The 22,852-nt window shown below is 35.7% G+C and overlaps 2 protein-coding genes across 2 annotated transcripts in view; both read left to right on the top strand.

Annotated features, from left to right (window-relative positions):
- Positions 1-378, top strand: part of LOC128213512 (uncharacterized) — a 29,716-nt gene extending 29,338 nt beyond the window's left edge. The window contains exon 35 of the mRNA XM_052919283.1: positions 105-378. Within this exon, the coding sequence (XP_052775243.1) occupies positions 105-378 (274 nt within the window). The remainder of the gene's footprint in view (positions 1-104) is intronic.
- Positions 379-4,501: 4,123 nt separating this feature from the next.
- On the top strand, positions 4,502-21,430 carry LOC128212324 (uncharacterized). The gene is made up of 22 exons (XM_052917724.1): positions 4,502-4,704; positions 7,673-8,247; positions 8,547-8,676; positions 8,805-9,211; positions 9,311-9,830; positions 10,120-10,340; positions 10,460-10,700; positions 10,902-11,145; positions 11,381-11,563; positions 11,675-11,721; positions 12,015-12,198; positions 12,888-13,378; positions 13,520-13,760; positions 14,003-14,174; positions 15,103-15,467; positions 15,805-15,954; positions 17,500-17,634; positions 17,730-17,811; positions 17,998-18,232; positions 18,348-18,600; positions 19,004-19,144; positions 20,309-21,430. Exons 1-22 carry the CDS (start codon positions 4,647-4,649, stop codon positions 20,463-20,465), a joined length of 5,232 nt encoding a protein of 1,743 aa, XP_052773684.1. The 5' UTR covers positions 4,502-4,646; the 3' UTR covers positions 20,466-21,430.
- The last annotated feature ends 1,422 nt before the right edge of the window (positions 21,431-22,852 follow it).

Below are 22,852 nucleotides of genomic sequence, written 5' to 3'. Positions count from 1 at the left end.
ACAAACCATCACAAACCAGAAACATGGAACAAAAGCACAAAACTCCACAAACCACACAGTTCATGTATACTATAATATAAGGCTGCTTGTAAACGATGCAACAGTGAGTACAATGACAAATGTGTGTTGCCACAATGGGGCTCTGGACCTGACAGCGACACTTCAGGCTCTGGGTACTACACCGTGGAAGACTACCGCGAAATGTTAGCATACACAAAAGCTTGCCATATTGAAGTCATTCCTGAAATAGATATGCCCGGTCTTTCCGCTGCAGCTATGGCAGCAATGGAAAAGAGGGAGGATGATATTGACTTCATGATCATTTTTGGTTATATGCCTATGCCTGTATCGTTGTTTATAAATGATCGTGGAGTGTAACAGAATGTTTCTAGCTATCGAAAATGGGCTAAAAAAAAGCGACGAATCATTACATGAATTCCACAGGTGAAAACTACTCCTACTACGGTAAACAAGTTATTGCAATTACGCCAGTATGTATCTAATCATTCAATTTGCAACTGCTGAAGGCCTTTTCATCTTAAATAGTTTAAATATTTAAATTAGTATTTCCATTGTTTATTGGATGAAGCAAAAGTATGGATTCAAGTTCAATTGTTATAGTTTATAATATGTTTAAAGAGTCATGGAGTTGGTGGTAGATGGCCTAAAGAGGTTAAACATGTCTATACAGCCACTGCAGATTTTCCGTATTGGTGGAAGCGAGATTGTACATGGACCTTCGGGTGGCTCTGGCGATTGTTTAATACGTCCGAATTAAACACAAAAACAAAAAAACTAACGTTCATATCTGCGTCTGACCTTATCAACCAAGTTAATTTGTAGGTGCGAAGGTTAATGCTATCTTGATATAGGATTAAAAAAAACTTACCTCACAAATAAATGGATATGTAGTGTTTATTTGCGTGCGAAAATTATCATCTTTCACATCGGCAAAACTTTGCCATTGCGTTGAATAATATATATATATATATATATTTAGCACGGCGCCTCTCCGGCGCTTTTATATAAACCGAGTGACCGAAATTGTCGCGAAGAAAGGCTTAAACCTGGGACGTTGGGCGGATAGTGTGTATGCAGAAAACAAACCAAAGCCATTAAGCGTCTTTAAATCTTAAGTTCGGCTGTTTCATTCAAGATCTTAAGCTTTAAGATCGAAACTTTTCAAACGTCAACACGATTTCGGTGAAAACTGTTTTTTAATAATAATATCGTGATAATAATTATCTTATATTTAATACCCGTTACTTTACGGCAGAATAAGGTTTACGACTTATTATGTTATTGAAACGGGACCCTGGTGTCGTAGCACAAATGACTTCAACTTTGGTCATAATCAAAAACAGACTGATGCCTGATGATGTATATGCAATGCGGATGTTGATAGTATGGGCGATACCGTAAAATTGTTGGGCCTGTGCGGAAATCAGCCCTGTACACAGTCGAATAAAACTGAAAATAGCATAGATTTTCAATGGTTAAAGTTTTTCCTTTAGCAATCGTATACAAGAGCATGGAATGAAAACTATTGCTTACAAAATGAGGCGTAGCTGTATTGTTTCTTTTTATCTAAACTCATTGGCACGATATGCATCGATATAAAGACAATGCATGTATTGATGAACGTTACCCTTTGTACATTATGACTAAAGAAGATATGCATTAGTTCATAAATGTATTAACATTAATGTGAAAAGTATGATAGTTTCCATTTTAAATGGATCCTCATTGTTTTGATGATTATAATCATTAAATAATTAGCACTTCAGGGCATTAATACGGGTAACGGAGGTATGGAAACACAGTGTGGCAGAACTTAGTACTTCTTAGAACAACAAACTTTACAGGTATGCAAACTTGTTTATGGACAGACATAATTCGTACCGAAGATTAAGAGCATGATTTTTCACCGCCTTCATGCCCCGGCATTCTCGTTCACAAGAGTGATGATTCTATGCGTATCACATAGTTGGATGTATCATGATTGAACCTCTGATGACTGAGAATGTGCCCTGGCAGAGCGAGCCTGGCACGAGACGGACTGGGAAAGCATAAAGGTCAAAACCGAACGGGTGGGCAAAAAAATGGCTGACAGGGAGATATATTCAGATGTGCTTGGCCATAAGGAATTGCCAAGTCTTGAAAGGAATAGTATGTCTACCTCGTAAGTAGGTTTAGTCAGTTATGAGCCGAATGGTTCATAGGTAAAGAGAACCTTTATGTTATTTGATGATGCTTCTGTGCGCGAATAATTTATGTCTGTTGTTCATAGGAAACAAACCTCTTTGTGTAACATATTATAAGTAATTTGATTTTATCTGATACAAGGGTCGTGAACAAGGTTCTTGCAACTAATGTTCGCTACCCAAACCACACGGTGGCAATGTGTAGCAGACGTTTCAGTACAGGAAGTTCCTATTTGGGAACATGAGATTTATCTTCGAACCAGGTATGTTCTTAATGTATCATCATGCACCCTTTGTCGTAATATTCTTTGTTGAGACTCATGTTCCAGTGAAATCGTGTTTCGCTGCTCGTTCCAGAGCGGTAATCTCATCATTTATCGGTCAAATCATTTGAGTTTGTGCTCTCTATATGGTGTTCACATTTGTGTATGTGATGTTTAAACGTTTGTGTCGTTATTCAATGTCGTTTGCCTATAAATAGGGAGAAGTTTAGTGGGCTGCCCCTGTAGTTTTCTTTAGATTTTACTAATTAAAATAAAAAAGTTGGCACAAATTTTGCAGTGCATTCCAAATATATACAAAGGCATAAAACATGGTGCATAAAACATCTGAGCAAGAACATCCATATCAACTCGTCCATTAGCAAACAGTAAACCTTTATTGAAAACGTATACGGTGTGATATCACCATACGCATTTTTGCATGTAAAGTGCATATATACCGGTCTTATAGATAGATTATTTCGTGCTAACATTTTGATAAATGACAAGATAATAAGTGATCAAAACAACAACATTTTGGTAACATTTTGATTGATGGAACGTACTATCAATGCGATCAATCGATCAATTTTCTATTACCAGTTACACATGAACAAAACAATTGTTTTAATTTACCTTCGGCTGTTTAAAATGACTTGAGATGCAATTTGATTGTCAATTGCAACACCTACTATTATCTATATTTTAGCTAAACAAACATGGTTAAATTAAAGATTTGATTCAATTTCAATTTTGCAACACATTGGCATTTCTATGACTCTGACACGAATTATGTTTTCATTTTTGGGGTAATAACTGCTGCTAATTATTTTTCATTTCCTTTAATTGTTTATGAGTATATTTATTGCATGTCACCAGTACCAGGTCGATAAAATAGGGCCGTAAAAAGGACCGCTCTTGTCACTGGTGAGCATGTTCTTATATTCATTTTTTTTTAATTATTATTTTATTTCGTTCTAACGTGCCTACATCATTACTGAACAATCAATCCCAAATAAACATATTGAGTTAAAAGTAGTGAAGAAAGTCATTTTTAACAACAAATATATCAAATGCACTCTATTTTACATCGATCATACTCAATCAAACTAATTAAGAATTCGGATTATTTTTATTACTTAGTTATTTTTTCCACTAAGATGCTTTATGTAAACAGCCTCAGACAGGAAAACTAGTCAAGTGTAGAGAAAAACAAACACATGTGCAAGGCATCAGTTAAGTTTCATTATGTTTTAGTGATGTAAGCTTATTTTTAGTAAATATATATATATCAAATGACTTAACTTTTTTTTACATTTTTAACCCTCCAAAATGCATTTATCGCAATTGCATAATGCAACAAAACCGAAAGTTATTAAAAGTATGATATAATCTACTAAGTTAATTCCGGTAACTGCCCACTTATCTGCCTCCTAAGCGTATAATGAGTCAATAATCCAGTTGGGAATTTCGTTGGTATTTCCCAAATATTTCTTTTTACTAAAACATCGAGAGGACCTCGGGAATTTATCAGACGTCTTATGAGACTTTATCAAACTTATATGATCATTTTTATTTCTCCCTCTTATAATTTAATTCTTAGTGGCACTGATGCTTTAATTTAACCTCTTTGAGATATGGCGCTCAGAAAAGCATTTCTCTTTCAAGGATTCTCTTTCTATGTTTTAGACCCAAAACCTACCACCTTCATAACGCCAGACGTATTTTAATTTGACATATATGTAAGATGCAAATCTTTGTTTCTCTTAATTCCAAAATAAAGATGATATTAGATTAGTTTAAACACCTTCATTCAATGTAAACATTATAAGTGAAATACATATTCTTACACATTAAAAATGTCGTTTAAGATGTGCATCTTTCAACGTCCGACAATTAGGTAATACTCATTGTCATGTATTAAGGCCTGGGGCGTTTAAAGACTGTTTACTATGATGTAGGGAGAATATACATCTTTCCTCGTATTCATTTTATACACTGTTTATATTACCATGAACGATAGGCTCATTTGTCTTGTCAGTCATACGGTAGAAGACGATGGATGTTGATTTTTAATTACTTTTTCAAGCAACTTTAAGTGAGAGGCAATCTACAAATCTTTGTTTATGGAGTATTGTGAAATAACGTTTAAAACCTTAACGTGTTGCAAGACGCTAGTACAATGAAATACATTTTACGAAAAACATGGATTATAAGTATAATTTGCCTTGTACTCATAGGTAAGAGACTATTAAATGAGTTTTAATTCATGTTATATATGTATGTCATACTGAACATGTGCTAGATGTAAATCAGAGAAAGAAATTTGTCAACAAAATATTTTTTTTCAAACATCAGTTCCTTGACAAGCATTCAATTTTTATTTGAATTAATGTAAACAATACATATTATTGTTTCATATTTGGATATATTTGAAGTAGATTCATTCATGATATAATAAATATGACTATGAAAACACAATCAAAACTGATTTTCAAAACATCCAGTAAGAAAAGAGTAATGTTGTAAAACAGATTTTCATTTAAACTTAACTAAAATATTACATACATTCAAATATTGTTTAAAGGATGGTGTAGTGAATGATTAGGTAACACGCACAACTAAGCGGTGTTCGGTTAATATATTTACATATCTTATTTACGTCAATAATCTGGCTCATGAACTTTTTATTTGTCTCGATAGTGCCGAAGTATTTAAATATAAAACCTTTTGCATTTAAATATTAGCTGAGAAAGTTATTGTTTATAAATCCCTAGCTATTATGTAATAGTGTGATGAAATGAAGTAAAATTTTAATAAATAAGAATGGGAAGTGAGCGTAGCAAGCGAGCCCTTCTTGATAATTTAAATATTACTTCAGGTCATCTAAGTGTCTTAGGATACTCCCTCGTTGGCTGACACATGGTCAACACAAACACTGACGCAGGGAGTGTGTATTGGATGGGTGGAAGTAGGCGGACCTTCAAACCCGCGACAATTCAATTTCTTAATGATAAGGCCTAGTACGTAATGTTTGCCTATTTGCAATTTCATTGGCTGAGAATTTAGGTTTCAATATTCAATTGTGGTCAGATTTATTTAGAGCTGCACCCGATAAATTATGAATTAAATTTGATTTTACTTTAAATCATCAATTTACGTGCGCTGTTAGTGGATAATTGGATGCATTGTCAACATATGAAGACGATAGGAGTCGAAAGAAGTCGCTCGGAACAATAACGGTACGGTGTGTATGCGCAGTACAAGTATTTAAATGATCAGTATTATAAAGATTACAATGAAGTATTGGCGTTTGATTACACAATGGGGATTACAAAACAGCAGTATCGGGTACAGATCAGCGTCTTTGGTGCCATTAAAACCCATAAAGTGTAGGCAGTACAGCAAATATACAGTGGTTGGTGATATACGCCTTAGAACCTTAATATTCTGGGTGTCTAAACTAATAACTTGTTTTGCTTCTATATGTGATCAAATTGGACGCCAGTACAAAATAAGAACGCTAGCTACCTTTTCTTTTTACAAAATGAGTGCCTACTACACGACTCTCTTGCTCTGGTGATCTTTGCGGCATGACATCTACTGTCTCAACCTGTTGAAACCTGTGGGAACGGACAAGAGATTGCTCTATATTCATGGCGTAATCTTACTTTTTAATCATGTGGTGTAGAACTCAATCCAGGCTCGACAGAGGACAATCATTATATTAAAAGCTCTAAATGAGGCTAAAGATAAATCAAAGCTGCTGTTAAAACTGAAAGTTCATGTCTAAGAACAATATCAACAAGTTTAAAAGGAAATTAATGATACCTTAGCAAAAGTTGATTATATTGAGCTTAAACAATCAGACGTAAACTTGAATTAAAACTTAGATAATGTCTCCAATGTATTTTTTTATACAAATGAACTCCATACTGAAGTGGGATTATTGTGAATGAAACATTAAAAAATAGAGAGGCTTAATGAATTAGAGCAACATTTGAACAGGTTTGATGCGAACAGATTGACATGTTCTATGTGAGTATCAGTGATCCCAAAAATGACATTTAAAGCGTTTACAGAAGATACTGCGCGCAATAAATGAAAGTTGTCCAAAGTTAGTGGAAGGAATTTGGGGGAAGTGACCCTTTTGGTAAGAAAAATGTTATCTAAATTTGTAAATCGTGCAAATCGAAAACTTGAGTACGGAGTTGCCTTGAGAGTGCGTAAACAATTATTTCGAAGGGCATAATATATGTATGATTCTATCTTCTCCAAAAAAATTCTCTATTATCTCGCCATATGCTTAATCCGCTTTACAAAATCTTGAACAGTTTCAAGTAGAAAAGAGCTAAGCGGGTTCTGATATAATTATAACTGGAGGCTTAAACGCTAAAACGGGTGGTGAAAATGACAGTGTTGTTCATATTGATAATGTACCACCACTCATTAAATATTCTGATCTTTTATACAATAGATATGAACATTCAAGAAATTCTATCGATGTTACTGTAAATTAAATGCGGCGAGAAGTATTAGCATTATGCCAAACATATGGATAATCAATGACATCCCAGACTTTACATGTGTTAATAAGAAAGGTTGTATCATAGTTGATGCTTATATTTCTTATAAGAGTGTTTGGCAAATATTGAGCAATTCAGAACGAAATCACTCTCCTAACTTAATCAAAGTTTATCACTAGATATAACATTTTCAATAAAATATAAAGTTCAAACATGCACAAAAATATAGAGAATTTCTCTCTCTCTTAGCACATTTGGACACGTTTTGTTACGATGGTACACAAGGTTAATTACCATTAACAATATTTTCTTTATACTTTATAAATGTTCGATAAATGTGATTTATTAGATTTGGGTGAATTGTATAAAAAAATGTCTATGAAGTCATCAAGGTAAGAAAAAGAAACAGAATTCTAAAAGTTCATTGTTTAAAATATAAGGTAAAACCAGGTTTAAGTTCTATGTCTTTAACGTTTGTAGGCACTGATTTAAACTTCTTGTCAATGATAAAAGGCCTTTTTCGGGCTGCGCCCTTATTTAGGGCTCTTCTATTTCATGTAGAACATGAACAATATACCCAATTATATGCGTAGAGACAACCTATCCACATCAAATATTTACCGGTCGTTGATAACAGAATATATTTATGTATTGTATTGTTCATTTTTATTTATTCATTAAGATCACGCCGAAGGTCTAAATCAGGGGGAGCTTGATGAGTTAGCGTCCAGTCTACAGATTCATGTCAAGGTCCTAGACAATCTGAGAAACGATGGGAACAGGCATATCGTGCAAACAACTCTAAAAAATGTCGGACAATCACCGATTCCTGATGTAGGATGGACGCTATATTTCCACAGCATGTTGATGGCGTTTCCTGACAGTTTTCAACATGAAAATAATAAAACAGTTGACATGAACATTGAAAACGTTCAGTTTGGAGTCGTACAAGGAGATTTGTATTATATGAAGCCAATCCCGGGCTTTGCTCCGATTTCACCGGGTAAAAAAAGGGTGTATAATGTGGTCGTTCAGTATTGGGCGGTTGCAAAGACCGATTTTATGCCATTGTGGTATGTTTCATCTGACACTGAGAGTGTCAAACCACGTGTTGTTCAATCAACATTGTCTTTTGATCTTGATTATGTTGAGGATTTCGGTGACATAAGGCAATGGAAACGCAAAAGGGAAGACCGGTATAACCCATACAGCCCGCAAGATCGTTGGTCGAAGTTCCGATTTGTAGGGAGCCGAGAGGTATTACTAAACTTTATATTATAAATCGAATAAAAAAATAGTGAACAAATGTTTGCTTATCCATATTTCGAACAAGAAATCGAATAATTGCTTTTTCTTGACAATAGTAAGCGAGGCACGTATTTAATTTAAAGGTTTGACAAAATATATCTAATTTCCATTTCAACAAGTGAATAAGAACATCTCCAAATTGTTAATTACTTTATCGGTAATTCTATATAAAACATTTTATGAGGTCTTTTAATTTCATTAAAATAAACAATGAATAGTTGATTTGTTTCTTGGATGACTTTTGTAAGGAATCGGTTGTCATACCAAGCCCTAAGAACATAGAACGTCAGGAAGATGGACCACTTATTGTGTTTGATTATTCGTGGAAAGTGTTTGATGTTGATGGAGCTTTCATCGAAATTGCTAAATATATGAAAGGTTTGACATCCTTATCGACAATTGTGTGTTTATATGTGTTGTATTTAAATCATCGTTTAATTTGAAGTTAACCTGACCATGACCGTTGTTTTTTTTCTTTACATTTTAAATTTGTTTCTGTTTTTCAGAAATCTTCAAAGTCGATTCCTCAGTAAGTGATGGTCCAATGTTAATTAAGCTTATAAAAAACATCACACTGCCTGGACAAGCATACTTATTGCAGATTGAAGCTGAACACAAAACTATTGTTTTACAAAGCAGTACACCTCAAGGCATGTTCTATGCTGTACAGTCCTTACGAGCCATAATCGATGACACGAATCGAGTCTACATTCCTTCAATGACAATTGAGGACGCCCCACGATACGAGTGGCGAGGTATGCACTTAGATGTGGCAAGAAACTTTCACACTCTTCAAGACGTGAAAAGACTTATTCAAGCCATGTCCATGTACAAAATGAATCTACTTCATCTACATCTCACAGATGATGAGGGATGGAGAATAGAAATTCCTGGCCTTCCAGAACTTACTAAGGTATGAAATTTAAAAAAAAACGTCATTCCAGTCATTCTAGTCTAACATTGTCATTCGATATTCGATATATTACTATATAATTGTGGTATATATTGCCAGATTGGAAGTCGTCGATGTCACGATTTGAATGAAACACAATGCATTATACCACAATTTGGATCAGGTCCATTTGCCAATTCCTCTGGTACAGGTTATTACACGACGGCGGAATACAAGGACTTGCTTAGATTTGCTAAAAAACACTTTATAACGGTTGTTCCTGAGTTCGATACACCTGGACACTGTCATGCAGCTGTTGTTTCCATGGAATATAGATACAATAAATTCAAAATGAATGGAGACGAAACTTCTGCAAAGGAATACCGTCTGGTTGATCCAGATGATGTATCATTTTATAGATCAGTTCAAAACTGGCGAGACAACGCTATCAATCCATGTATTGATTCTACATATAAGTTCATAGAGAAGATAATTGATGAGATAAAAAACATGCACAAGGACATACAACCACTAGAAATATACCATTTTGGCGGGGATGAAGTTGCAAAGGAAGCATGGAAACACTCGCCTTTGTGTCAGAAGTTTTTAACAATCAACCCGAAATATAATGTTACACATGGTCAGTTACCCCAACGATTGTTTTAACTATATTTGAACTTATATTTAATAGTTCTGCACATTGTGACGGTATGTGTGTCTAGTTCAGTGTATGTTAGGCCTTTGACAATGTGCCACTTAACATTCGCAACGTTAAAAATGTCCTTGTAATTTTGTTTCCATCATTATGTGTATACTCACAGTATACCAAATCGAATGTAAATGGTTTTCGTTTCATAGTGTTTCATTTGCGTTAAGAGTTTGTTTATCTCATGGGCAAACTATTGTGTTTCTTTTTCTTGGCACTTTAGGTTTGAAGAAATATTTTGTTACGCGGGTTGCTGAAATAGCAGCTGCAAAAAAGGTTAAACTTAGCGGATGGGACGATGGGTTCCTAAATGGACAATCCAGTCCAGAACCTATTCCGATCAGTGAATTTTCCAACGCTGAGTTGTTTGTCAATACGTGGAACAATATCTGGGAATGGGGTGGTGGAAGCAATGCATACAAATTTGCCAATGCTGGATTTAAGGTTAGTCATGTTGTCTGTGTTTTTCAATTTTACCATTCCTGCATGATTGTTTAGAAAAATAAGTAAAATAAAAAATAAATATGAAAAGAAAAAATAATTGTGTTTTTCTCTTATTTCAGGTTATTCTCACCCAAGCAACTAATTTGTACTTTGACCATCCACAAGAGCCGGATCCAGAAGAGAGGGGACTTTACTGGGCGACCCGATTTACAGATACTAAAAAAGTGTTTCGGTTTATGCCCGAGTCCTTGTATGATAACATTTTTGAAGATAGATCAGGGGGACCTTTATCAAAACTTGAAATATGTGGAGAGGACATGTCTAAATGCACCCTTCTGAAGAAACCAGAAAATGTTATTGGTATGTTTTATTGTTGCTTTATGCATGATCTTTAATGTCTGTCTAGTTTTATATGCTGTTATACGTAGAATGAAAAAATAAATATTACCGTTATCTTTATGAAATTTCAAAGATATGTTTCTCATTCTATCTCCTTTTTTTGGAAAATTGCTCATTTGTTTGTCATTTATACTACTTCTTTTGTGTGTTTTTGTGTGTTAGGAATGCAAGGTGCATTGTGGAGTGAGACTGTAAGAACAAGTCAGAACATGGATTATATGATATATCCTCGACTTCTTGCGTTAGCTGAAAGGTCCTGGCATAAGGCCTCTTTCGAAGATCAAAGTGACAATATTGAAGTTTTTGAAAACGAATGGATAACATTTTCGAAGGCGCTTGGAATGAGAGAATTCAAACGTCTTGACGATCTTGGCATATCATTTCGTGTTCCACCTCCTGGTGCAAGGTACATTCCATACACTCAACTTGTATGAACTTTAGGATATAAGCATTATGAAGTTAAATATTTTTATATTAAACTATGTGATAGCCATAAGCGACATTTTATTTGTGGTAAGTTCAGATTTAAGAATAAAGTGTCATGTTTTATTGTTTCCATACTGACAATTTCGACATTTTAAAAAAAAATGATATATTGAAAAAAAATATGTTTTTACAAACGTTTTTTTTTATATTTGTAGGCTATTGGAAAATGGAGAAATGCAAGTCTCAACAACATATCCTGGACTCGGAGTAGAAGTGAGCAAAGACAACGGCACTTCCTGGCAACAAGTGCCTGAAGAGATAGTCAACAATCCTAATCGCTCCACAGTGGTTAAATCTGAAGGCGATTGGCATTCTGTTAAACTGAGAACCACATTTAGGTAACAGCCTTTAATATTACGTTATCATGATTAAAAATATCGCTTGTGATTGTTTATAATTCAAGTGCTTATTATTCTGCTATTCGATATTATAAACTCCTTTTTTTCTAGGAATGGTGATAAAACGAGGTATAGCCGTTCAATAACGCTCAATAAAGGTATTTCTTCCTTGAATATTTTACCAAATATGATTTATTTGTATCATGCTATCGCTCGATAAAGGTTACACATTTGTCCGTAATATGTGCCATCATTTTGTGTCGCTAATAAATTTGATTAAGAAACCCTTACATCAACTTAAGTCTAACATTTTAGTGTAAAATATATTGTTGTTTTTGTTATCGATCTTGTTGTTCTTGTTGTTCTTGTTGTTGGTAGTGGATATATTGTTTTTGCTGCTATTGTTCTTGTTTCAATAAAAAGTATAACTCGATGTGTTCCTGCATTACAGAAGTAGCTCGTCCGGTGGTTGAACAATACATGTTGAATTACATCGCTGAAAACCTTCTTATCCATGTTGAAGTCGTTGATAACCTTAACAAAGACGACGATAACTATATGAGGATTAAGCTAGAGCTGACCAACAACGGATCTATGAACATACCGTCTGGTGCTTGGAGAATTTACTTTTACAGGTAAGATAGAACTGTATGTATTTTTAGTATCTCTCGTCCTCCAGACGAATCCGATATAAATGGGTTTGACAATATCTAAACATTATTGAAATAATGTTTTCAGTCTTGTAAATGATATCAGTGATGCCTGATAAGTGCGTATGACAGTTGGTCAATTACGAGCATACAAGGAATTCAGTTTTAATCTTCATGTGTGTGGCAGAATGTGTGATTGTTTTTGTCAGTGTGGATAAATATAATATTTAGAAAGAGTGGACAAACTAGTTTGTATTCTATAAAAAGTAATAATATGGGGCGTGTTGTGTCTGAAATCAAATATAACCATTCCTGTCGTCTTTTCTTGTCATTGTCGGTCGATTCGATCACCTCGATCACTGTATAAATCATCTCGTGTAAACTATTACCACAACGTTTGTACTTGCTGGTTTTATTACTATCAATTAATAGATATCAATTCATACATTCATTGGATAGGCATTTAAGCTTTGTAATTATTGTCTAAATTATTATTTGAATGTTATATTTGTTTAAGACTCATTTTATATAGCTACGAATAAACTTGCATAGACCCGGACTATACTGTATCATTAAATTCCCCGGTTACATGTGCATTCGTGTTTTTATGTATAATACATCATTAATTAAGTGTATAGTATGATTAGACTTATGTTATAAATCCATGTTTTCAGTCTTTACGGTGCAAAAGCCAGCAAGTTGAGCTGTGGCCTTTCTATAGGACATGTTAACGGTGGTCTGTTCTACATCGAACCAACACCTGGTTCCTTCCCGGGAATTCCTGCCATGCAAAGTCTTAATCCGTGCATATACAATAACAAGTGGTGGATGGTCAGCCGAACGGACAATATGCCAAACTGGTTTGTGACTGCTCCTGGTATGAAAGCAATGAAACTCAAAGCAACGAAGAGCGAGACTTTGAGCTATGTGGGCAAATTTGACACCGCGGCAAAATGGAAAAGAACACGGGAAGACAGGTTTGATCCCTATACGGCTCCAGAGAGATATGATATTCTTCGCAGAGACCCTTCATCTAAACCAGTATATCGGGTTGTACCAACTCCAATGAAGTCATCATTTTCCGAACACGAAACCACTCACATTGATAATTTATTCGTAGTTGTAGAATCACAGGAATTTAAAAGAGAAAGTCAGTTTCTAGCAGGTAAAGGCAAATTACCATTAGTATTTTCTCAGTTGATGCAGTTTATTATAAAATTACAAATAAAATCCCAAAAGCATCGGATACACTTTGGGCTGAATTTAGTTCCTTGACCTAGTTAAAATTATTATTTTATTGTTGCAGGGATGCTTGAAGTAAACATTGTAGCAACTGCACAGGATTCGTCAAAACAAATCAAATTCGAAATGAAGCAGAATATAGGCGGAAGTGACGCATACGAGATAAACATCAGTCCAGAGACACACACTGTCGTCATACAGGCCCAAGAAGCCTCCGGGGCATTTTATGGGGCACAGACCTTGCTATCGCTTGTGGAAGACAATGATAGACAGATTCCTAAAGCTACTATCAAAGACGCGCCGAGGTATAAACTTTAAAGAAAACTAAATGTATAATAGAAATAATGTTTCTTGTTTTTCCTATTGTATCCATTCTACAAGACATTTCATTCAATGACACATTTAAAACGATGTAACATATCTATTTTTTATTCAAATAAATTATATTCAATGGATATTCGGCACTCTTGGTGAAGCAATAGAAAAGGATTTTACTTTTTTTATTGATAAAATATTTAACGATGCCGATTTAATCTTTATCCAATAGGTTTGGATATCGTGGTGTTATGTTAGATGTGGCACGCAATTTTAAACCGAAGAATTGGATATTGAAGTTTATCGATGTGATGGCCACGTATAAACTGAACAAGCTTCACCTTCATCTGAGCGACGACGAAGCCTGGAGGATAGAAATACCCGGTATACCTGAATTGACGGAGGTAAGTATATCAATAAATAAATCAAGAAACATAACTTAGACAGGGTTTTACCTTTAAAAATATATATGCGTCAATGTATTGCTGTACGGGGAAGTGTTTTCACGCTTGAGAACTCAAGACGTACTATAGACAGAACTTCAACATTAAACAAATTCGTGCATGTAATAATAATAATAATAATAATAATAATAATAATAATAATAATAAACGAAATGTGTGGAAATATAGTGCTTTTGAATACGTCATTTGTACTTGTCATAATACCAGTGCTGGAAAAAATTGTATCGATTTCAGTTTGAATTTATAATTTTGTTGTTTGATAACCGGAATCGTTCAATCTGCACCGCAGATAGTTAAGTATGTGGGCCTTAAAGGGGTTGCTTCCGTCACGTCCGGTCACATCCAGTTGAACAATATTGTGTTTCATGTAGCTCCAACATTAGTGTACATACAATCATGAAACGTTTTAGGAAGTAATAGTTAGATAATATGTAGTGAAATCTTAAATCTTAAGTTAGTAAATGACTAAGAATACAACTGCATTGACTGACACATTGTCAACGCAAAATCTTACACATGGGGTGTGTCGGATGGGTGACAAAAGGCGGTCCTTTAAACGCTCGCGAAAATTTAAATTCTTACTGATCTAGCCTTGAACTTCTTTATCACATACCTGCAATTGTCTTAGCTGGAAAGGTAGATTGTATACAAATAACGATTAATATGAAATTTGTGTGTCATTTTACACATTCTTATACAGTTTAATAGTAATGGCCCTTGACTTAAATAAACAATTCCAGCTTAAATGCGGCGTATGGTTGTTTTAACCACTACGATGAATAATTATTTGGTGACCTAAATTGGTGTGCATATAAATACTTTAATATGATTTGAATGTAGCAAAATTATCAGAAATCAATTTCAATAGATTGCAAGCAAACGATGCCACAGCGAATACGACGATGAATGTGTTGTGCCCCAGCTAGGCTCAGGGCCTGATACGGATACATTAGGGTCGGGCTTTTACACCGTCGACGATTACAGAGAGATTCTCGATTACGCTATGTCCAGGCACATAGAAGTTATACCAGAGATCGACATGCCGGGACACTCAGCTGCAGCAATCACTGTGATGGAAAAGAGAGAGGATGATATTGACTTCATGGAGAGTCACGCATATGGGCCATTACCGCAGTCGTGGCTGCTTTATGACCACAAGTTTAACTCAAGTGTTTACAGTGTGCAAAAATGGTTAAAGAACGCGATGAATCCATGCATGAACTCTACGTACAGGTACTGTATTCATATTTGTTTAATAAAACATTTATTTTTAAAACGATTTTCAGCAACAACACGGGATCAACTGGAAAATAAGTTTTAAAATAATTGATAGTAAGTTGTACATTAAAACGGGGTGATAACATTCAAGCATAAATTGGATCACTACAGCAATATAATTGTCCGGAATAACAACATTTTCGCTTTTATTTATGCATTATAACACTAATACTGTTTAGTGTTGCCTAACGCTAAACTCGACCCGATTGGAAATACATTATAGCGAAGGTCTGGGACTGTCTGAATTGTCTTAAATCCTCTTTGCATTTCTGGTGTTTTTTTTGTTTATCAGATTCGTAGAGCGGGTAGTGAACGGCCTGAAAGAAATTCATAGGCCTGTTCAACCATTGCGCATATTTCACATGGGCGGAGACGAGGTGGCACGTGGATCCTGGGATGAATCCAGAGAGTGCTTCGATAACGTGGACCTTCGCGGCAAGGAGTAAGATGTTTTGTAATTATTGAGATTTTTAATAGAACATTTTCATTCATACGAATTCGTCGTTCACTACAGCAAGCAGGTAACTTGCAATACAAGTGAAAAAAAATGATCATAAAATGGCGAGTTCGTTTTTTGCCGCTTGTCACCCACCCTCGACTGCGCAAAAACGTTTTAAAACAAGTGAGTTGTCGTCGTTTGAATGGTAACCGCCAAGTGTACGTAGCGAATACAGTGCTATCAATGAAGTATTTTATTCGCAAAATACTTACATCGTTCACAAACGTCCTATAACATTTGATATAATGTATGTTAATTTGGCTGGACTAACTTTCTGGGATGCGGAACTTTCAGTTCGAAAATAAATATTTTATGACTAAAAGCGTTGCAAACGGTTTAAGAAAATGCAAAAAGCATCAATTTTTGCACTTTAATACAAAAATCTGCGATCTTATTTTTTCAGCAGGCTTATATGACTGGTTTCCATGCATTTTCGCATAAATTGGCTCGTTCCAAGACAAAAAAATAAAAAAGGTGGTCCAAACGTTCAATCTGTGAGAGTGCAGCTTTAAGGTGTAGTTTTCATTATGCATCGGAAGTGTCGTAACATCAGTTTTTACTCTGACTACATTTTTTTTAACGCGGATTACCTTAAGGTACATAGCAGCAATGTTTGAAATTTCTTTATTGTCAATTTCCATGTTTCTCTCGTAATGCTGATTGGAAATATTGATGAAAACATTGATTTGGAATGCCATTTAACTGATTCTATTGTACGCCATAAAAGGGTTATTTAAAGAACATGAACATACTGGAACTTCGCGTAAAATACGCGCATAGTGCATCGCACAATATTACTACAATCTTGGGTCGCCTTTCAAAAGGATAATATTTGTCGTAAACCATACGCTTCTAAGAGTGCTCATGTACATCCGTAAAGTTACGGTCAAATCTTTGCGATAAATGTCCTTACGATACTTTTACTGAAACGCAGTTAAACAAAACGCATACAAAATTACGATCTTCAGCCTAAAGATCTTTATTCAAATGGGACCCAGAACTCGTGCATAAATTTTCATATATATTCAATGGCATTTTTTATCTTTAAAATTACCTCATTAACTCATTATCGCTCAAAAAATTGAATTCATCATTTCAGCCGAAAATGCTTTTATTATTAGGCACTACTTTTATGTGCAGTCGTCATTGAGATAATTGGCTTCTCTGTCACTTTTAAGTTTAGTTATGCCTCGTCCCGGCGTGTTTTTAATGCTTTGAAAAAATCCCTAACTATGTTGTTTTGTGTATGCATTTTTGCACTTCCTTGATTTGAACGTAATAAATTACCGGCTTTGGGTCGCGGCATTTCATGTACTTATTTATACTGAAGTTTTTGGACGTCTCGGACAGTTTCCGGCAATATTGCTTCAACCTTAATGAAATGTAATTTCAAGTTTTGTCTGATTTGCTTTGTTTTTGATTCACAAATAATTACTCTTCAATTGGGGTCTGGAAGTTGTCATTTGTTTAATGTGAAAAAAAATTCAGCACGGTGGCGTTGCAGCGGGTGTTTATGAACCGTGTGGCAAGGATTATATCAGACAAGGGCCTGAATCTCGGTGTCTGGGAAGACGGCGTTTATGCTGATGACAAACCAAACCCAATAACAGACTTCAAGTCAGAGTAAGTTTTGAAATTCATATATTTTCGTTGCGAAAGACAAACCTCTTGTTTTCTTATATATAATGTATCAATTTGCACATATATTTAATTTCCAGTGTGTTTGTGTATCCATGGAACAACAGATGGGGTACGAACAAAGTCAAAAGATCATCAGAGTTCGCTGATGCTGGATACAAGGTATTCGGATGCACAGGTTTAGGTTGACATTATTTTTTCTCTTCGAATCTCAACATTAGTGAGCAAATATAATACAGGTTTCTTCTTCTTCACGGATACTTAATGCGCCTACTTAATATACTTAACCAATAGAAATTTAAAAACTTACACTGTACGTCCAAACCTCTGAATACTAAACTATCACAGGTGATTCTACCTCTGGCCACCCATCTCTACTTTGACATGCCACAAGAGCCCGACCCGGAGAGTCGCGGACATTACTGGGCGACCCGCTTCATCGACGCCCACAAAGTATTTGGGCTCATGCCGGATAACATATTTGCTAACGTGGATGTGGACCGGATGGGAAATTCTGTGTCCTTGGAAGACTTGTGTGGAAATGCTGCTTGTCCTCAGCCGAATAAGACGGAAAATATCATCGGTGTGTGTTTCTTATTTAAAAGACGTTTCGTTAAGCCACGGACGATTGCATGAAATGACAGTCACATTTGTTTAATGAAACTGGTATTGATAGACCATTTTGTTCTTTTCCCCAGGTCTGCAGGCATGCATGTGGGCGGAAGTGATGCGTACAGAGGAGCAGTTTCATAACATGGCCTTCCCTCGTCTTCTCGCCCTTGCCGAGCGCGCATGGCACCGTGCAAACTGGGAGGAAATAGAAGATTGGAGCGCGCGGGACGCATACCGGAATTCCGACTGGGAGGCGTTCGCGGATGTCCTCGGCTACAAGGAACTTCCTCGGCTTGAGAAGAAACAGGTTCTTTACCTCGTTGAGCCACCGGGAGCTAGGTGAGTGTGGTCTAATGCATGTATGTGGTATGTAAGAATGCGGATGTTCGAATCTTTCATTGCGTACTAAATAAGTATTAAGAAATTGTTTAATTTAAAAAGGTTCAATTATTCGCCACACATATACAGTTTCCTGAACATTGTAATTTTGTACTGAACTGCAGTAAGTAAACAAATGCATTCATCAAAACTGTTTTGAAGCGTGATCCTGTCGAGAACATTTTAATCAATTTTGATTATTTTTTATTACAAAAAAGATCATTGTTTAACAGTAGGTCTATAAAATAACCAAACATTGCGAACATGAGTATATATTAACATCGCCATTAAATTAAGAAGATCTCAGTACTTTTAAAGACTATTTTGCAGGTTAGTACGCACAAATGCGCTGCTTACTTTTCAGGGTTGAAGGCAACGTACTGATGACAAACACGCGGTACCCTAACCACTTGGTAGAAATAAGCATGGACGGAGGTGAGACGTGGAACGAATTCCAAAAACAAAGCCTGGCTAACGGGGAACATACATTCCACTTTAGAACGAAGTAAGAACGGGTTATTGGTCTAAAATTTAACAGTAACATTAACCATGCCTTTAAAGTGTTGTGTAAATAAATGTAGTCGTACTGTATAGACGAATGGGCAGCCAAGCGTTGTCAAACATGTGATTTAATGGTCTGAAGTGCATTAATTGTACAACCATTTGCTGAACATATTGTCCTTGAAATTTCTCTCTCTCTCTCTCTCTCTCTCTCTCTCTCTCTCTCTCTCTCTCTCTCTCTCTCGTATGTTGGTGTAGATTATATCATATCGTTTCATTATTTTTATACCAGGTCGACTTGTGAGCCAACTTATTAAGATATTACACATGGGGAAACTAAGTCTTTCCTATTTCTAACATTGTCCCCCGTCCCTCTTCCATCTCGCTCACCATCGGTCTTTCTTTGATGATAAGTCAATTTGTTTATGAATTCTGTTATTTCTAGTTCGGCATTATGCACCGGTCAATTGTAACCACGCCCCCCCCCCCAGGTCCGGGTTATAGCCGGGACTTTGACTTTTGGTCCAGCCAACCCCGGTAAAATCCCAGCCCTGCGGGGACGAACTGATGGTTAAACCCCGGCCAAATGCCCCCGCACCCCAGAGACTCTATATAAGGCCCAATCTCCGCTAAATTTGGCGCTATGACAAAACCACCGCGGTCACCCGGCCCTGCGGGGGCACATGGAAAGTAAAAACACGGCCCTTTTCCCCGGCTATCCCCGGTATACCCCCGGACCTGGGGGGGGGGGCTGGTTACAAATGACTGGTGCATTAATTCAAATGTCTTCTTTTGAGAAGTGTAGCATACCTTATCGAGTTTACCAAGCTTCTGTTAAAGGTCGCCATTGAAAGGCTGCCTGCCAGGTCGTCGGTGTTTGACCGCGTGAGTTCATTGAGCTAACGCTCGTGTGTTTTAAAAGTGTACACACTTGTCTGAGGCTGAAAACTATATTTTTGATCCGGTCCCTAACGAATACGTTTTGCAGAATCCGGTGTATTAGGATTTAGCCTTTAAGCTAGGGGCCGTTTAGCCTGATCAACGTAGTGGATTAGGGGCCTTGAGTTGAGACCTGTATTATCGCCCGTCCAAATTTTCATGGGGGATGCGGAGGTTGAACGGTTCTTGACGAACGTTTCCATCACATTTTCCCCTTCTTCTTTTACAGGTCGCCGGTGCTAGGCCGCGTGAGTCGCCCTATTGAGCTGATAGCCGTAGTTGAGGGTGACGGTCGGGCGGGTTCCGCTGTATCGTCTTCTCCCACGTATCTCACCATACTAGTTACATTTTTCTCTTTTGTTTGCATGATTTGGCGTGTTTTGTAAAATAAGTTTTGTTTGAACGTGTTTTGAAACCTCAGGATGCAAGTTGAAATATTCAAACGTGTGTGCATGTATGTCTAATCTGTAAAAGTTTGCACACGACTGCTGTATAATTTATGATATATTTTTTTTGCGTGTTTGACTAGACTTATGGCATATCATGGTTGGGCTGACAAAAATATCATATGATCAAGTATCCTGATTGTTTTTTTATGATAATGACATTACATAAAATTTATGCAATAAAACAACTTAAACCAATGATTTTGACATGGTCATACAGCAATTAAAACATGTCTAACTTAGGCATGTTTTGGTTCCCTTCAGGATCCTTTAAAAAGATTTAATATATTCCAAAAACAAAAATCTTATATTATTATTTTTGTATTTATTGACGAATTTAATTAAAACTTTAAGAGATTCAATAAGTAAGCTATCGAAATATAACTTCTGATTAAAAGTATGATGATGGATTTCATTGACTAGGAATTAATGACGTCACTCTTGCAAACATATAGAATGATGTAAGAATCGTTCAAAGATGGTAACGACGTCTTCTGCCAAAAACGTTGTTGGGTTTTAAGTGAATATCCCTACCAATTTTCACTATGTGTTGTTGTTTTTTCCCAAACTAATTGACAGTTACTATATGAGTTTTCACAGAGACCGGATATAATATTGGGTGTATAAATATGTTTGTTGTAGGTGATTGATATGGCTTACATGTATTCTGTGTTTTATCTGTACGAGTGAAATCGTGTTTCGTGTGAGCATTTAATGCAGTCACATAATTAAAATTAAGAAAATTCGAGTGTTTGCATGTACAAAAACATAACCATTATTCATTTTAGTAATAAGTATGTACCTATACCCGTGTGGCATTTACATAGTGAACATATACAACTGATGTGTTACGCATAAACTAAAACAGATTTGTAAAATTATAAAAAATAAAGTTTTAAAAAGCATTGTGTATTGTTGAGTACATATAAGAAAGTTGTATTGGCAAGATATTTTATACAAAAGTACAAATGAGGTCAACTTCAGTTGGGGTGTTCCTTGGGGACTTGTCATTTCCAATGGCAAAATTGCATTAGGAGAACAAATGTTGCTGATCCTACGTTATGGTTTTTAATGATTATACTCCAAGGGATATTACTTGCATTGGGATGCAATAATAAGTTTATCAGGTTATCTTTCATGATAATGCGAAAATACATATTAACGACAACACGCCGGACACAATATAAATCTACAGCCCAATGTTTAGCACATTTTAGCGTGAGTGTGATTCATTATGTTGACATCTTTTCTGGTTCGCGGTACACAGACAAGTTACATCTTAGATTCTTATTGAAACAAGCACCCTTACGGGATAATATGTGGTGTATGCGTAGCTGGATAATCAATCGTAACATTATACTATTAATAAAAGATAGCGAATAAAAAGAGATAGAACATGCAAGGTGTTAGTAATAGGTTAAGTTCGGTTAATTCTGCAATAATTCAGAGTAAAAAATGGAGAACCGAAAGGCTCGCGACATGTTTTCGATCGTGATGATCATCATATATATATATGTGTATGTTAATAAAAAAAATCAGACTGTTTAAAAAAATCAACAAAAGGATAGGGACATAGTGAAAGACGCTGACGGTGCGTGACGGTAACTCAGTGTTGCCGCCAGAAAGGAAAGGAGCCTTTATCGGACTTTCACTGACCAAATCACGATCATCACTGATCATAATATCGACCTCCTCCTCCCATACCGCCGTCAAATCCACCCATTTTCTGTTTATATTATTTTTTTCAGTTACAAACATTTTTTAACAAACACCCTGAAGTATACACGCGCATAAGATCATTTCAAAATTCATAACACACAGATAAGATATACTGTCAATATTATGCATTTGACCATTAATGTTAATTATAGGCGATGCTAAGTGAACAAGCTGCATCCTTCAGACGTTACACTTTTTAAAAAAAAAACACATATTATACAGATGCATCATATATTTTATGACAACGTGAGTTATCAAACAGTTATGAGTTAGTTAATTATGGAAAGCAGTGCAAATATTACATTTAATACTTTTAACATGAAAAAGTGATTCTGAAACACGGTACACAATGCAATATTCTATTATCTGCATCTGCTCGTTAACTATGTTTTACTGTTATATACAACTGTTTGTTTACTATGTTTTACTGTTATCTACAACCTTTTAATATGTTTTATCATTATCTACAACTGTTCGTTCACATATTTGAATGTGATCTACAACTTTTCGTTTACTGTGTTTTACTATTATCTACAACTGCTCGTTGTCTATGATAAACTGTTATCGAAAAAATATATGCAAATGAGAAATTGATGTTAGAAATATAA

This window comes from Mya arenaria, chromosome 2, assembly GCF_026914265.1.
Source record: "Mya arenaria isolate MELC-2E11 chromosome 2, ASM2691426v1".
Taxonomy (NCBI): Eukaryota; Metazoa; Mollusca; class Bivalvia; order Myida; family Myidae; genus Mya; species Mya arenaria.
This window is presented reverse-complemented; position numbering and strand designations above follow the sequence as displayed.

Excerpts from the sequence above, each read along its gene's own strand:
- LOC128212324 (XM_052917724.1), top strand. The coding sequence starts at position 4,647 with ATGAAATACATTTTACGAAAAACATGGATTATAAGTATAATTTGCCTT. Across the intron at positions 8,677-8,804 it reads AATTGCTAAATATATGAAAG|AAATCTTCAAAGTCGATTCC; the intron begins GTTTGACATCCT and ends TCTGTTTTTCAG. Across the intron at positions 14,175-15,102 it reads GTATACCTGAATTGACGGAG|ATTGCAAGCAAACGATGCCA; the intron begins GTAAGTATATCA and ends CAATTTCAATAG.